At 41.8% G+C, this 16,260-nt stretch overlaps 1 protein-coding gene across 1 annotated transcript in view; it reads right to left on the bottom strand.

Moving 5' to 3' along the window:
• Positions 1–4,438: 4,438 nt before the first annotated feature.
• The window catches only part of cacng2b (calcium channel, voltage-dependent, gamma subunit 2b), a 63,161-nt gene continuing 51,339 nt past the window's right edge, over positions 4,439–16,260 (bottom strand). The window contains exons 3-4 of the mRNA XM_005749797.2: positions 9,951–10,091; positions 4,439–6,423 (exon numbers count right to left, since the gene is read on the bottom strand). Coding sequence (XP_005749854.1) covers positions 5,891–6,423; positions 9,951–10,091 — 674 coding nt within the window. The 3' untranslated portion in view covers positions 4,439–5,890. The remainder of the gene's footprint in view (positions 6,424–9,950; positions 10,092–16,260) is intronic.

The raw sequence follows: 16,260 nt of genomic DNA, 5'->3' as shown, positions 1-16,260 counted from the left end.
CCCAATGGATTTACTTTGCCAAATGGATCATCGTGGCATTGCCGTATTGGTCCATTTGGTCGATCTTTGTTTGGACCTCCAAATCTCACTTTGCCCACACTGGGCAGCACACCATGCTGGCACTCTGTTGATACGCAGACAGACATATGTCACCTGCCTAAACTGCCTTTGTGCAAGTTCCACTAGTAGTTTCTCCAAAACTACATTTTGTCACAGTAACACAAAACAGCTGATCAACAGAAATTTGTGGATGCTGAGAATCGTGGATGAGAAAGTGGATGAAAATAAGCAGAAATTCTTAAGTGCAAGCCTTGACTGATGAATTTCTGATTCAATTTCACAGACAGTTGTCATCAGGTTTAATGCAGTGTGTTGAACTTAAAGCAGAGCCTAAGCTGCTGCATTGAAAATCCCCACATGTGCAAAGGTTGAGTAAACACTTGAAGCACTAATTGCTATGTTTGGATACAACCTAATTGACACTTTGATTACCTTAAAATGCCACCATATGTTTATATTTGGGTCAATTATGCTTGCTGTGCTCTTTTACACTTAATAAAAACGCATCAGACATGTTTAATGGTTTGACAGCGACTTCATTAAAACCGATCCACGCTCTTGGCGTAGCACAACACAGCACATCATATCTGTGGAAGGTCTGAGTGTGCTTTGGGACCCGAGGACTTGATTTGAGCTACATTTCACTGCAGTGCTCCTCATCCAACACAGAGTTTTGTATTCATGACACAGCCTGAGCACAGGGCGGAGAGTTCCAGCTCATATCTTACACCTACTCTGGCTGTTTTTCTGTTTCTGTCGCACTTTTCCTGCAGATCAGCTTTCTGCCTTTCTGGTGGCTTACTCTCTGAAAAATCTGTTTCCATTTGCTTAACACCTGTAGTTTTTAAAGTTGCTGCTGCTGCTCTTTTACAATTTATATTCGTCTCATGCCACAGCAGACCAAGAAGATTGACGCCAGGCACAATTCTGTGCAGGTTTATTAAATTGACACACCAAATTATGCAATAATTATAAAAATATTCTAACTCACAATCTTATCATTTGATTTAATTTGAGGCGAACTGACCTCAACCTTGATTTCTCTTCTTTTTGCTTTTTTCGGTCCGTGTGTAGGCTTGAATCTAAGCATGGTTTGTTCTATAGCCTCTAACTGTCCATGACCTAAAAAGCTTACTAATTGCAGGTGAGGGAGGACACAGCAGCTGTTCCCCCAGATCTGCTTCCCTTACAATAATCAGCTACCGTGCCTCTGAGCTCATCTGCGTCACCACCAAATTTTTTTGGTTGTTTGTCTTTTATTTCATTATCTCCCATTTGAGGTGCCATTTGTTATAATAGCAGTCATTGCATTTGCATTCTTAGATAATTAAGGTAACCTCCGGGCAGTATTGTAAGAATTGTAATATTACATTTGAGATAACCATTAGCATTCATAACTTCCCCCCATTTTGTTGTACAAAGCAGTCCAATAGATGTTTTGTAAATCCTTACCAGAGTTGCACAAATAGTAAAATGGCCAACAAATACTAGCTTAAAGTCCTCAGGCGAAAACAAAACAAAACAGTCATTGGTAGCAATGTGTGAAACTGGCAGTCGTCTCATATCACAATAAAATTGCGAGCTCCCAGCCAGTAAGAGTGCAATACTGTGGAAAAAATTTCAACCAACCCTCAAACCAAGTTATTTTGTTCTTGAAACAGACCTGAAAAATAACAAAGTTCTCAATTGAGCAAAGTGAATAAAGGTAGGTAGTAGTAGGTTCAAAGGTAAAGATTTAAGAGGCCCGACACAAGACTTCATTTGATTCATCTACTGTCCACTGAAGCCTCATCAGAAATGGTCTCAGTGGAAGGTTAACTGTCAAGGAGCCATTATCAATATCAGTGTGGCAACAGTGATTGTCTACAGCCATCTGTAAAACATGGCAAAGGCTCTGTCATGGTTTGGGGCTGCATTTCAGCCATTGGTGTTGAGGATCTCGTCAAGATGAATAGAATTATAAATGCAGAAATGTACTGTCAGATTTTGAGCCACCATGCAGTTCCATCTGGAAAGTATCTGACTGGCAGCAGCCTCATTTCTCCCCACAACATGATCAAAAACACACTGCCAGTGCTTTAAAAGCACACGAGGACAGAAAAACACTCTCAGTCAGCCATGGATTGGCCTCTCCAGAGCCTGGACCTCAACATTATTTTAAAATTATTGTGCAATCATCTTGACAGACAACAGAACGAAAGAAAGCCAACATCTGAAGAAGAGCTCTGAATGCCCTTAAAGAAACCTAGAGAACTATTCCTGAATTCTACTTAAAGAAGGAAAAGGTGGTTATACCAGATACTGGCTTTGTGCAAACTCTAGAGAGCAGATTTGAAAGATGGCTGAGTGACAGATGAGGGAATGATGTAAAGTCTGCCTGCTCCTAGTCAAAAAAAACCCTTCCTCTAAGCATTTGATTATAGGGGTTGTTTCAGGGGTTGTTGGCTTTCTCCCTCTAATATTAAAGGGTCTTTACCTTACAGTATAAAGTACCTTGATGGCTTTTGTTGTGGAATGATGCTATAAATATATTTAAAATCTTTCTAGACTCTGTTGTGAATCAACAAAATTTAGCCTCCAATATATTCATGGTGCAAATGCTCTGTGGAAGATTTATGTTCCCTGCACTTCGGCGAGGTCACCAAGTTCAAATTTTGTGATGAAGAAAAATCATTATGTACCTCCGGTCCAGATGGGGGCAGCGTGCTGCTGTTTGAATAGAGCAGAACTGCTACTCCACTCCCTTTACTCTTTCCTCCTTCCCTCCCTCCCCCGCTCGCTCACTGCTCTTCAGTGATCTCAGCAGTACTGCAGAGAGACATGCCAGCCACTTTGATCATCACACCGGGGGAGGAGAGAGAGTGGGACGGAGGAAAGAGAGGGACAGACAGCGCATGATGCAGACTTTCATGCAACATGCAGGACATCGAGGCTGATTTAAGAATTTGAGATTTATTCCAGAGCTCATGGAAATGGCAGGACAGACAGCTGATGAAGAGCTGACAGTAACAGAGAAAAAAGTGAAAGAATGACAGAAAGAGGGATGCTGAAGAGTGCTGTGAATGAGTGACTAAGAAGGCAAAGTCAAAGTGAATGAATGAAAGTGACCGAGTATCACCTGAGCCACTGTGAGCCAAACTGCTAGGATTGGCTGTTCCAGCTGAACCAGCTTTAACCATTTGGAAGTGTTTCACTCATGGCAGTAGGATCTCATCTAAATGTAGAGGCACTCCCTACAGTTTTCAGAACAATAAATATCAGCTAAATGTCAATTAGCTGATTTTATTTAGATTAGAGTTAGTGGCCCAACAGTTACGTGACGCACCAGAGTGTAACGAAGCGGCCATTTGCTCACCTTTGCATTGCTCTGTACCTTATCAAAGAACGTGACATTTCATCTAATGCCTAAACAAGCGGTGAATATCAAATCTATGAAGTGTTTTTTAGATGTTACATCTTAGATTTATAAGTCATTTGTGGGAAAGGACACATTAGCAATGTCCTTCATTAGCAGTACAGCTAACATCAGTGATGCATCTATAATGTCAAGTAAGTAAATAACACATCCTTGAACACTAATGTTCTCATCTATCACATACTTAAATACCACATCATGAAAAAACAAAACTTCTGGGCTCATTTTCTTTTTAGCTCTTCTGGCTGAAAGACGCATGCAGTGGCGAGGCATCCGTGCAAACTTCCACAGAAGGATCACCAGTGCTGGGCATAATGTGTTCCAAAGTAATGCATTATTGTAGTCCCAAAATATTTTTCAGTAATGCAGTAATGTAACGTTAGTGGATTACTGTTAGTGTACTAAATGTATTAATATTTATTAATTACGTTATGGTTACAATTATGCATTACAAAGGTTATTTACACACCATGGCTACAAGGGAAATAAATCAAACAAAAATGCAGAAACAACTGTATCTGCTTAGTCAGCATGCTAACACAAAGCTAGCCATAAACCCAGAGTGACGATAAAGCTGAGTGCATGCTGACCCCCAGCCCAGCAGCCAGAGCCAGATCTTCAACAGCAGTTGGGCTTGTAGTCTCGGTTTCTACATGTTCATGTTTCACGTTCAGGTTAGATCAGATATAATACAACAAAGACTCATTCAGTTCCCTACGGGGGGTTCAATTTTTATTTGTCATCAGGACTTGATGCATCCAAGTTCAGAATCATTCAGTTTTGGCACCTTGAAAGACATTATGTTTTTTTGTTTTTTTGTTTTAATTTGTCATTTACAACAACACAAAGCAAAACCAAAGAACAAGAAAATGAGATAAAGAAAGAGACTAAGGCTGTGTGAAAGTCCAAAGTAATGGAGGAAATAAAATTTAATGAAAAGGCAAGATAAGATTCTCTTCTGTTTAAAAAAAAAGCCTTGATACGTTTTTCAAAGGTTGTTTTTTTTTGTTTCAAGCATGATGAGACCCCACCCCAAATAACCCACTCAAAAAGAAAAACAAGATAAAGAAAAGTAGAAATTGACACAGTACTGTAACATTAATTACTACTTTTTTCACTCCCACTGCCCTTACATGGTATCATTGTTCAGTTGTTCAAAACATAGGTTCCTTAAAAGCAGATCGGATGATTTTAGATTAGCATGCATGAAAATTCTTAATTTTTTTTTGGAGTCACTTAGCTTCAGCTCACTCGTAGCCATGTTCTCACACGCACTACTTTGTGTCTTTGGCAGTAGTGACGATTCATTGTCCATAGTCATCTGCAAGTTTGCAGAGAGACCATCCATTACCCAGAGTTCTCTCTTCACTCCACCCCTGTATGGGGCAAAAGCAAGAGTGGCCAACTCACATCTAGCTGACCCTGAACAAAGAAGGCTGCCAGGGTTTTGGCGGAAGGCCAAACGATTTTGTTGTTGTTGTAAAAGAATGTGATAATGTATCTAACGCTAACCAATACGAGTTTATCAAGTAGGCTGAAGCCTTTGCCCATCAAATGAGCCAGTCACAATGAATCCTCCGCCTTGGTTTAGTTTCCATGACGACTCGGTTTAGTTTCATTGTAGGTTACGTTGTTTCTTTCTTTTTTTTCTTTTTTCTTGATATTTTTTGCTTCAGGGAAGTCGAGTCATGATTTATTAACATATATGTTCATATATTTATATATAATCAATACATATATTAACTTATGTGTTTTTTCTTGGTTTTTTTCTTTTTTTTGCGGCCTGAAATGCTCCCTGCTAAAATCCCGTACCGCAATGGTTCACAGTATTAATGCGAATAAAGAATGAAATCAAGAAGATACAGTAACTAAAGAAAGGAGTAGGGTTTATAAGGGAATTTAGGGTGCGTGTGTTGGGGGGGAGGGGCTTGTGGTATGGTAGTGCGAGGGTTGGTTCATAGGCAGGGCTGTGGGGCCTTTCAATCAGACTGAGGAAGAGTAAAAAATATAAAGTTCGCCTATAAATGGGCAGTTTGGCCCAGCCCACCACTCCACAGTTCCACAGCCCCGAGACAACCACCAACCACCCCAACCCAGCATCATGAATGCCCCCCATCCCCACTCATCTTTCCCCGACCTTCCCCTCAACTCTTTACAAACATGTTCAAAACTTGTTAAACAATGGTTCATGGGAAAATCATGCATGTTTCTTTTTTTTTTATGCAATTTTACTCCATTTCCTTTTTATTAAACAGAAACTGTGATTATCTGAGGCGCTGTGGAGCTCTCAGAACTTCTCCTCTGTTGCCTACCCCTCGCTCCTCAGTCTTTTGGAGCCCTCTTTCTGTTTCCTTAAGCCACAATCTGTCTTTCCCCCCAGAGTTCCTCTGATTTCTCTTAATGTCTGTGTCATTTTCATACAGGTGTGGTGCGCCGATTGGCGGTGTTGCTATGGCCACCTGAGTCTTTCAGGTCCTTCTGGATGCAGTTGTGGACCTGCAGGAAGTTGTGGTCCCTCTCCGTGGAGTTATAGGTGGCTGTCGGAGTGCCTGTTTGGCCTTTGGGGAGCGTGTACATGGACAGCTCAGTGGAGGGCAGCGTCCCAAAGGCCTTCAGGCCCACTGGCGATGCCTCGCGAGAGTGCGAGGGATCTGTAGAACGAGACGAAGAGCGCGAGCGGCGTCGATAACGGTAGCGGTAGCTTGGGATGCGTGTGATGGCTGCCCCTTGGAGGTAGTCGGCGGCTCGTGCCCCCACACGCAGCTCCCGATGTCGGTCGATGAACATGTGCACAGCCAGCACACCCACCATTTCAGCCATGATGAAGGAGAGGGCGCCAAAGTAGAAGGACCAGCCGTAGGAGTAGCTGTTCTTCTTGGAGTCACTCTTGGAAGGATCCCCAGCATTGGCTGATATGTACACAATGATTCCTATAATGTTGCTCAGGCCTGGGTAAAGAAATGAGGGATGGAGATTAGCTCAAGAGCTAAAATGCAGCCAATCGTAGACAAAGCCACACGTTAAGCACACATTAACCTCAGTATAATGAAATATTCACAGGCGTAACACTATGACCACCACCCTAATATTGTGTTGATCCCCCTTTTGCTGCCAAAACAGTCCTGACCCATTGAGGCATGGACTCCACTAGACCCCTGAAGGTGTGCTGTGGTGTCTGGCACTAAGGTGTTAGCAACAGATCCTTTAAGTCCTATAAGTTTTAAGGTTGAGCCTCCATGGATGGGACTTGTTTGTCCAGCACATCCATTCAATTCAGAACCTCAAACTTACTGTTGTGCTCCTCAAACAACATCGAATACTGTTTCCATGAAAGTGTGTACATGATCTGAAAATGTTACCCAAAGCATCACACTGCCTCCGCCCACTTGGCTTCTTCTCATAATGCACTTTAAAGACAAAATGTTCCCTTACTCCCTAATATATCCTACCCACTAACAGCTGCCATGATGAAGAAATAAGCATCATAATTCACTTCACATGTCAGTGGTCATAATGTTATGTCGGTGTATGCAAAGTAAATATGCAAAAACATATATGTTATAAAATCAGGTCAAATTAAGATCATCATATGTCATATTTATATTTTCCTCTTAATAATCTTACCTTCCTCCACACTTTTCACTGTCTGCTCAGACTGACTACATTTTTGTAACTTTTCTCTGTAAGAAGGGCAGCAAGTACTGTATTTAGGACAGCTGGTACCAGCAGCAGCTGAATCGAGTTCAGCATGTACAGTAGGGTCCACAAGTTTTTTGGACTACGCAGCTTTTGTAGTTTTGCCTCTGTACACCACCACTGGGGATTTCAAATCTAACAGTCGACATGTGACTGAAGTGCAGACGTGCAGCTTTAATTTTAGTGGTTTAACAAAAAGGATCACATTAACTGTTTAGGAACTACATTCATTTTTATTCATAGCCCCTATTTTCAGACGTACAAAAGTAATTTGGCAAACCCAAGTGTAGGTCTTTAATACCGAACATTTTCCCTGAGGGGAAAATCAAACCTCTGAAAGCTTAAAATGACTTATTATGATTTGTCATTATTTTGACACATAGTAGTGTTTCACTGAAAGTATAATGATTCAATAGGCAGTCACAGGGCCTAGAATGACATTTATGATTATTATAAGAAACCAACCTTTTCATATTTAATTGAGGCTTTTATGTTGAATTTGTTTACATTTCAACTGCTATTGTTATCCACCAGGAAAGTGGCCAAATAGCTGTCCTTCACATCTGATGGCTGAAGTGGCTGATGAATGAGCATGGCAGAGAACCATAAATATGCCTCAAATAAATTAGTAAATTATCAATGTGCAATGTGCATCTATGCGCAACAGCATTAATATGAGTAGAATCGGTGATACTTGAAAGAAAGCATATTCCCAAAAGTGCAGGATTTTTTTTTCCAAACTGGGGCAGGTTCACTTTTATTTCTTATGTCTTATTTGAATGTTTTCATCTGTGCCTTTGTATTTTACCCTCCTCTTTCTCCCCCCAGCCTCCAATGAGCTTCAACTCACATCCTTTGTCAGGCTCTCTGTTATCTCCCTTTCTGTATTTTCAACATCATACAAGAGGATTCTGGGTGTGTGTGGCCAGAAATAGACACAGACATGGACAGACAGCCAGAGAGACAAAAAAGACGAATACAAAGCTAAACGGTGAAAACAGTTCTGCACAAAGACATAGAGCAGCAGTCCGAGGTGTGAGGACTTTGTAGGCCTGATTGAGATGGATCAGAGAAAAAGTATCAGGGACACCTTATTTTTAGAGTGTAATCCCAGTGGCCTCCTCTTAGCCTAGCAACAGGGTGAGAGAGTCAGACGCAGACAGTGAGAAAGAGAGAGAGAGACAGAACTGCATCTCTCACTTCTGACTTGGAGGGGAACTAGTTATCTAGTGCAGCACAGTAGGCCATGGCCTAGAACCATGCACAGCCACACACACATATACAATCAGAAAAATTCTGTGGCAAAATGGCAACTTGCACTATCTTTGTCTTGTGTCGGATGTGGTGCTGTATAACGCAGTGCAACTGGACTCTAGAGCAGTGCAGACATGTTCTCTGGAGTGACGAATCACACTTCTCCGTCTGGCATTCTGATAGACGAGCATGGGTTTGGCGGTTGTCAGGAGAACGGTACTTATCTGACTGTATTGTGCCAACTGCAAAGTTTGTTGGAGGGGGGATTATGGTGTTGGGAGTTGGGCTCTGTCCCTTAGTTCCAATGAAAGGAACTCTTAATGCTTCAGCATATCAGGACATTTTGGACAATTTCATGCTGCCAACTTCATGAGAACAGTTTGAGGATGGCTCCTTTCTGTTCTAATATGACTGCACATCAGTGCACAAAGCAAGGTCCAAGAATAAGCACATTTGGTGTGGAAGAACTTGAATGACCTGACCCCAACCCAATAGAACACCTTTGGGGTGATTTAGAGCTTAGACTGTGAGCTAGGGCTTCTTTTCCCACACCAGTGTCTGACCTCACAAATGTGCTTCTGGAAGAATTATCAAAAATTCCCATAAACACTCCTAAACCTTGTGGAAAGTTTTCCCAGAAGAGCTGAAGCTGTTATTGCTGCAAAGGGTCAACATCATATTAAACCCTATGAATTTAGAATGGGATGTTACCCAAGTTTAGATGTGCGAACAAATACTTTTGGCCATATATATAAATATGGACATGGTCAAGTTCACACTTAAGTGTTCCAGATCATTAAACAAATTTAAACAGAAGTTTCAAAATGAATGTGTTTATTATCAAGAGGAAAAAATCCAAACCTACTTGGTCCTGTGTGAAAAAGTCATTGCCCCCTAAACCTAATAACTTGTTGGTCCACTCTAAGCAGCAGCAACTGCAATCAAGCATTTGTGATCAAGCATTTGTGATCACTGGCAATGAATCTTTTACAGCCCTGTGGAGGAATTACGGCCCACTCATCTTTGAAGAATCGTTGTAATTCAGCCATTGGAGGGTTTCTGAGCATGAACCACCTTTTTAAGATCATGCCACAGCATCTCAATCTGATTCAGGTAAGGGCAAGGCCACTCCTAATCTTCCTATTGTTTTTCTTAAGCCATTGAGAGGTGGACTAGCCAGTGTGTTTTCACTTTCAATCACTTTCCTAGTAGTAAAGTAAATCATACCACTGTATAATCTATATATCTATTATTTTTCACAGTGGTAACATAAAATCATCAAGTCTAACAGAAACCTTTCTTAATATTTGCTTAATATGCTCCCCTTCCCTTTTCTCCCAGTATATCAGTATAGTTTTTAACTTACGCTGGCTCTTTGGTCAGCTTCATTTTCATCTGCCTCTTCATACATCCACAAAGATTTTACCTCCTCTAACTTGCTTCCTCTTAATGTTTACCTCCATCTCCTCACCCACTTTGACTGTTATATCTCTAAGTCTGCCTGTTTTCCTATTTCCCTTAATACCTGCAGAGACGAAGAGGATGCCGGCGCTGAGGATGATGTTATGCCGTGACTTGTAGAACTCGCTTGCGGCGATGCACAGCCCCCCCATGAAGAGCAGGATCACACTCAGGATGGGGAAGATACTGGAGGCTCGTACAGCACCTGCACACATGCATCAAGGCAAACAATTGTTACCATAATTGTCATCGGTGGACACGCTGACATTAGTTCCTTGTATGGCACGAGATATGAGCAAATACAAATCTTTTAACCAGAAGCTAACAAAGTATGAACGGTTTCAGAGAAATAGCTGCTTTCATGCTTTGCTTTTGGACTATTAAACCTCAAACAATGATCATCAGTAACAGAAATTTCCCATTTGTGAAGGTAATCTGAATTTCTTCAGTCTCTTTCAGTAGCAATGCTGCACTTGACAGCACAACAGGAAATAGTTTTAACAACTTAAACCCCTTTTTTATGTAATAAAAACTTCTTCTAGGTCTCGTGTTCTTCAGTGACTTTTTCTAACACTTCTACACCCAGGTTGCAAGACAGGGACTTCCAGTGTGGAAGGGGTTAAGCACCATATCTGCTATCATCCTGTGAAAATTGAAAACAATTATGCTTAAAGCGGTGTACAACATTTGCTTGCACAAATTTTCAGCAGTAGGCCAAATTACCACTTTGGAGCGCCTCGGTACAACTAATCCTTGATATGATCCTAAAGAGGGATCTTTTATTGCCCTGTATATAATATTATTGTTATTACTTTGTTTAACTTCCTTGCCACTTTTCCTCCTTTTCTATCTGTATCAGATCCTCCAATGGGCATCGTGTCTGTCTCCCTCCATGAAACCCCTCGTCATCCCTTTATCGCCCCATCTCTCTGTATGTGTCTGTCCTCATCATCTGTCTGTTTGCCATCTGCGTTGCTGATTTCCTGATCGGCCTCAGGGTTGTCATGGCATTGCCGTGGTCATGGAGCCGGTTTCTGAGGAGACCAGTGTCACGATTCTGAAATTTTGATTGTATTTCAGCAAGCTCATTCAGGTTATTTCCTTTTCCCTTGCAGAAAGTGTGCCAATATTCTAAGCTCTGGTTTTCAATGAATCTAGCATTAAAATCCAGATGTGCAAGACTCTGTGAAGCAAAAACTATTCTTATGCTTCTTGTGAAACTACTAACAAAAGTGTTTATTGTAAACAGCTGCAATTTTGCAGACCTTTGACCTGACTTTACATCCTATGTCTTTTGAAATTATGGTCACAAAGCAAAGGCAAAACAATGCTGGCTGTAATAAACCAGAGTTTGCCTCCATTGCTTTGCTTAAAGGTCCTTAAAACGAACAAAGAGCAGGTCTTGTCCCTGGTATTGTTTCTAATGTCAGTAGCTCCCATATTGGTTTTCTTTTCCCTCCCTCATTTGGTTTTTAATCCTGCATTTCTCTCTCCCTCCAACTCTCTATTGCAGCTGCTCTCTGACCGTTTCATCCACTGAAGCAGATCAAATATTAAGGTGACCTCAGAGTTGGAACTGCACCAAGATTCCCCTCCTCCTCTTCCTCCTACTCTTCTCCCTCCTATTTGTTTTAACCCCATCACCTCTTCTTCATGTGCTGTCAGTGCAAATCGTCTTCAAGGTGGAAATCCTTCATAACAGGTGCACACTGTACGTACACAAAGACACACACACATATTCAAAGAATAGGCAAAGTTGCCTTCTGTCACATTCACTCACAGTCATGTAAACATGACTTCAGAGGATTTTACACTGAGTTGCACTTCTGGAGAATCAGTCCAGCATTAACTACTACTAACTACTACTACTAACTACTGCCTGCCCAAGACCCCAGTCACACAGGCCTAGAGACAGGTGGTTGCTAGGGAACAAAATGAGTATTCCCTGACTGGTTGTGAGTGGTTGCTGGGTGTCACTCTGAAATCCATTGCTAAAGCTCCAGTCTTGCAGGTCAACAGATCGGTGACCTGCTGGTAATGATCGGTTACTAGGGAAAAATATATATTCTCCAACCAGTTGGCAAGTGGTTGCTGGAGGTTGCTGATAGTCATTAGTAGAAATTTGTCAAAGAAGTATACAATTCTGCACTGATAATTTTAACAGCTTTGGTCACTAGGACATTGCCACAACTGCAACTATGTTTCTGTAGACACAAACAACTATTTGATAAGTGACAATGCAACTTTAAAAACGCAAGAAACAGAGAATTTTTGCCTTCAAAGTAAAAACTGTGCCTCTAAAAGAGTTAGGCTGTGTTTGCAAACGAGTTGGCATCTTCCATGCAAATATGGGCGCCTGCAGCAATCTCTTAGCAGCACTCAGCGGCAACCAGCAACCTCCACCAAACATTTGCCAACTGATTTAGCAATATGGATTTTTCCATAGTGAATGGATGCTGCTAGGGAGTTGCCAACTTGTCACTAAGGGTTACGGCTGTGTCACAGTAATCTTTACAGTGACAACATGAGTAATACCTATACCACACACACGATTTTGCTTTTGCTGTGAGGACACTTGTTGGCACAATGCGTTCCCTTAGCTCCTCGGTCACCGATAGAGGGACCAGTCCGGATTCCGACATAGACCTATTGCTAAATTTTGACAGACTGTTTCTATTTTACTCTGCACAACTTTTCTCATCTTTACAGTAGGGTTTTTTAATCTGTTCAGCCTTTTCTTTGTCTTTACAGGAGTCAGTATATGTACAAATCATTCAGAGCACGTGTGAAAACAGACTACTGCAAGAAGCTGAGATGCAGAAGTCCAAAGACAGAAGAACCCACTACTAAAGAAAAACAACAAGCAGCAGAGATTTGTTTGGGCCAAGGATCACAAGAAATGGACATTAGACCAGTGGAAATCTGTGCTTTGGTCTGATGAGTCCATATTTGAGATCTTTGGCTCCACCCGCCGTGAATGGATGGCCTCTACATGCATGGTTCCCACTGTGAAGCATGGAGGGGGAGGTGTGATGATGTGGGGGTGCTTTGCTGGTGACAGTGTTGGGGATTTATTCAAAACTGTACCAGCATGGCTACCACAGCATCCTGCACCAAAATGCCATCTGGTTCGAGTGTATTACTTATTTGCTTTGAAAAAATGGTACATGCTGATTCCAGATCTTTCTGTAGCTTACCACAAGTGGTCCTCGGCTTTTGGAAAAGTCTTCTGATAATTCTTTTCCCTCCTGTGACTAAAATCTTTCAGAGAGCACCTGGAACGTTCTGTAGTTTAGAAATTCTTCTGCAACCAATGCCATCAGTATGTTTTACAACAATAAGGTTGTAAAGGTCTTGAGAGAGCTCACTGGTTTTACCCGTCATGACATGAGACACCTTTTTATAGGCCCTCAGATGGGACTGAACCAGCTGATATTAATTTGGTCTAAGTGTCACGGTGTACAAGGTGGACTCACGGACTGGACTCCGGGGATTGATGCACACAAGAGAATTTATTAGTGAACAATGTCCAATGAGTGTATATACAAAAGGTGAGAGGGGCAGGGCTCCGGGGGAAATCCAGGTGAACACTCTTGTTTCTCTCCAAACAATCCAAACACGAATCCACTTGAACACTCGTCACTCAGGGAACACCAGGGAAAACAGTCCAGAGGGTGAAATTCTCACAACAATCCAGTGAAGAACAGCCGTTGCTTCCTGGCTTAAATGCCATCCACACTGATGAGGCACAGGTGTTTCTTCCTCCGAGGGCGTGGGCCAAGGGCGTGAACCCATAATGAGTTCCACCCTGGCACGAGAGAGAGAGAGAGAGAGAGAGAGAACTAGAGAGATAGAGAGAAACAGCTGATCAGCGACCAGCTGAACCTCCAGGCCGTGACACTAAGTGGCAGGATTGATTTCTAATTATTGCGAGATTTCAGGTGGTGTCATGACTTTCCGTGCCTGCTTGTTCAATACTTTTTCTGTTTGTCATTTCTCATTATTAGAATAAAAGGCTGCACTTTGTTATCAGATTGGCATTTTGCTAAGCTACTACGCAGCTACGTTAGCTAGCACTATCAAACCTGTCAGGTTTGGCATTGTTGCATACAACATACTTTACAATGACATAAGTGGTATGTAAATTCTGACACAATGGATTCAGAGAGAAGTATGACATGCTTAAATAAACTTCTTGGTTTTACCCGGTGAGAAAAATATGACAACACTGTGATAACATTTTTACATTTTCCAGTTGACTTGATTGAAAGTAGAAAATATTTTTTTTGTATTTTAGCACTATGGCTGATTTCATGTTAATTTGTGCCATAAAAAAGTGAATAACCAGAATCGAGAGAGAAAGAGAGCGAGAGCAGGAGTGGGTTTCATAGATAAGGAAGAAAAGAAACAAAGTTGCAGTAAGCATGCTGTGGCACTGCAGGATTTTTTTAACACACACTGCATGTATAATTATAGGATTCAATGAGAATAAAGGGCTAAATAGGGAAAGGAAAAGAAAAAGAAATAAAGAGAAGAAAGAGAGGGAAAAGAAGAGAAGAGAGGAGAAGTGCAAAGACTGCAGGCTTTCACTTCTCTGTGAAGCTGCTTTGCCTCCAGCGATCCCTCTCCCTCTGTTTCCCTCCCTGCACCTACACTTTAAGCAGAAGGCAGGGAGTTAAAAAAGGAGAATTTTTAAATGCGCTGGCCTCCAGGCGCACCCTGCCACCAAGCACATCATGGCACAGAGACAGACAGAGAGAGCTGAATTGAGAGTGAATGAGTTTTAGTGTCAGCAGTGTGAGGAGACATATTCAGTATGGTTTAGTTTCTTTGTTAAACAAGCAAACTTTTTCCCACCTGTTGTGATTTGATCTATCTCGAGGCCACCGTTTCTTATCAAAGTACGCCAAACACTAAAAGTCAGACAGAGCATTACAAAATCCAACTTTCCAGAAATATCTCAATTTTATTATACAGTGTTCCAAAAATTAAAGGAAATTTCCCAGAGGTCTTCTATTGGATTTAGGTAATGTAAGCGTGGAGCCCAGTCAAGTCCTTTGACCAACGTTACAGGCAATGTTACAAACAGCGCAACTTTCTTCGTGACTTCTTTAGACCCTTTTACGTCTGGCACATGTGCTCACGGTGTACCTGCTCTCATCTGTGAAATGCACAGGGTGCCAGTGGTCATTAACCTGCTTCCAAACGTCTCAAAACCCTATCCATAGAGGCAGCACACTGTAACCGACAAGAACAAAGGATTTGAACACTACAGAGCACCTCCAGAAGTCTCATCATATGGACATGTTATGGCTGAGGAATACAACAGATATTTACTGAAGACAATCAGAAAGCAAATGAAAAATACCAATGAGCAATTTGTTTTCACTGGCTTCCATGTGAGAACAATTGCAGCTGACATTACAGTTTGTGCGTGCCACTGGTGAGGGGATCAACACCTTATTATCTGCACATCTCAGCCTATTTATCTATACCCCCTTATACATGCCGAAGGAGTTCGTGGCTGTCTTAGCTCATAATTGGACGAGAGGCAGTGTACACCCTGAACAGAGCACCTGTGTGCTAATTATCAGCATGAAATTGGTTCGTAATATTGTTTCTACATTCCCCCGTTGGACCGTGCAACACTATTGGTTTAGTGGTTCGAAATTAGAAGAGAGTAAGGCTTTGCATTATTGCTGCACATGGAGAAACAATTATTCAGAGGAGGAAGCAGAGAATGGCGATGATCATACTATTGCTGTTGATGCTCCTATACTACACATCCGTCCAGCAGTTGTCAGCTGTGTGACATTTCATCTCACTAAACGTGCCAAAAGCTGCATAATATAAGACTTTTTCTCCAGTTTGGATTTCTCATTTCCAGAATCTGTGCATATGAGCAAAGTTAAGCAACACTTTGAGACATTAGGTCATTCCTACATCCACACCAGCACAATATGTACTGAGGACTATAATTCAGATGGAATACACAATCAGATGGCAGAGCACTCACACAGACATACACACAAACCAACACATTCGCCTCGCTGCTTTCAAACAGCTTTTCTTTTTCTTTCTATGTATTACACTTTCATCTTCCATTCATTTCCCCAATTGCTTGGCTGGTTCTGCTGCAGTGGTGTGTGCGTTTGTGTGTGTTTGTGTGTGTGTTTGTGTGTGTGTGTCTCTGGCTGACTTATGGTTTCATTAGCTGCAGCAGAGGAGAGCCTTGTAATTGTGGCTGAATTATAGAGATGGGGGTGGACACCACCATGGGAGCTCCTTGGGTTCACACACACACACGTACACACACACATAGCTGTGTTATGTGTGTACACATAATCTACAGTTACAGTACAGTTGAAACCCCC

Source organism: Pundamilia nyererei, unplaced genomic scaffold (genome assembly GCF_000239375.1).
Source record: "Pundamilia nyererei isolate P.nyererei 1_Seehausen unplaced genomic scaffold, PunNye1.0 scaffold00255, whole genome shotgun sequence".
NCBI lineage: Eukaryota > Metazoa > Chordata > Actinopteri > Cichliformes > Cichlidae > Pundamilia > Pundamilia nyererei.
This window is presented reverse-complemented; position numbering and strand designations above follow the sequence as displayed.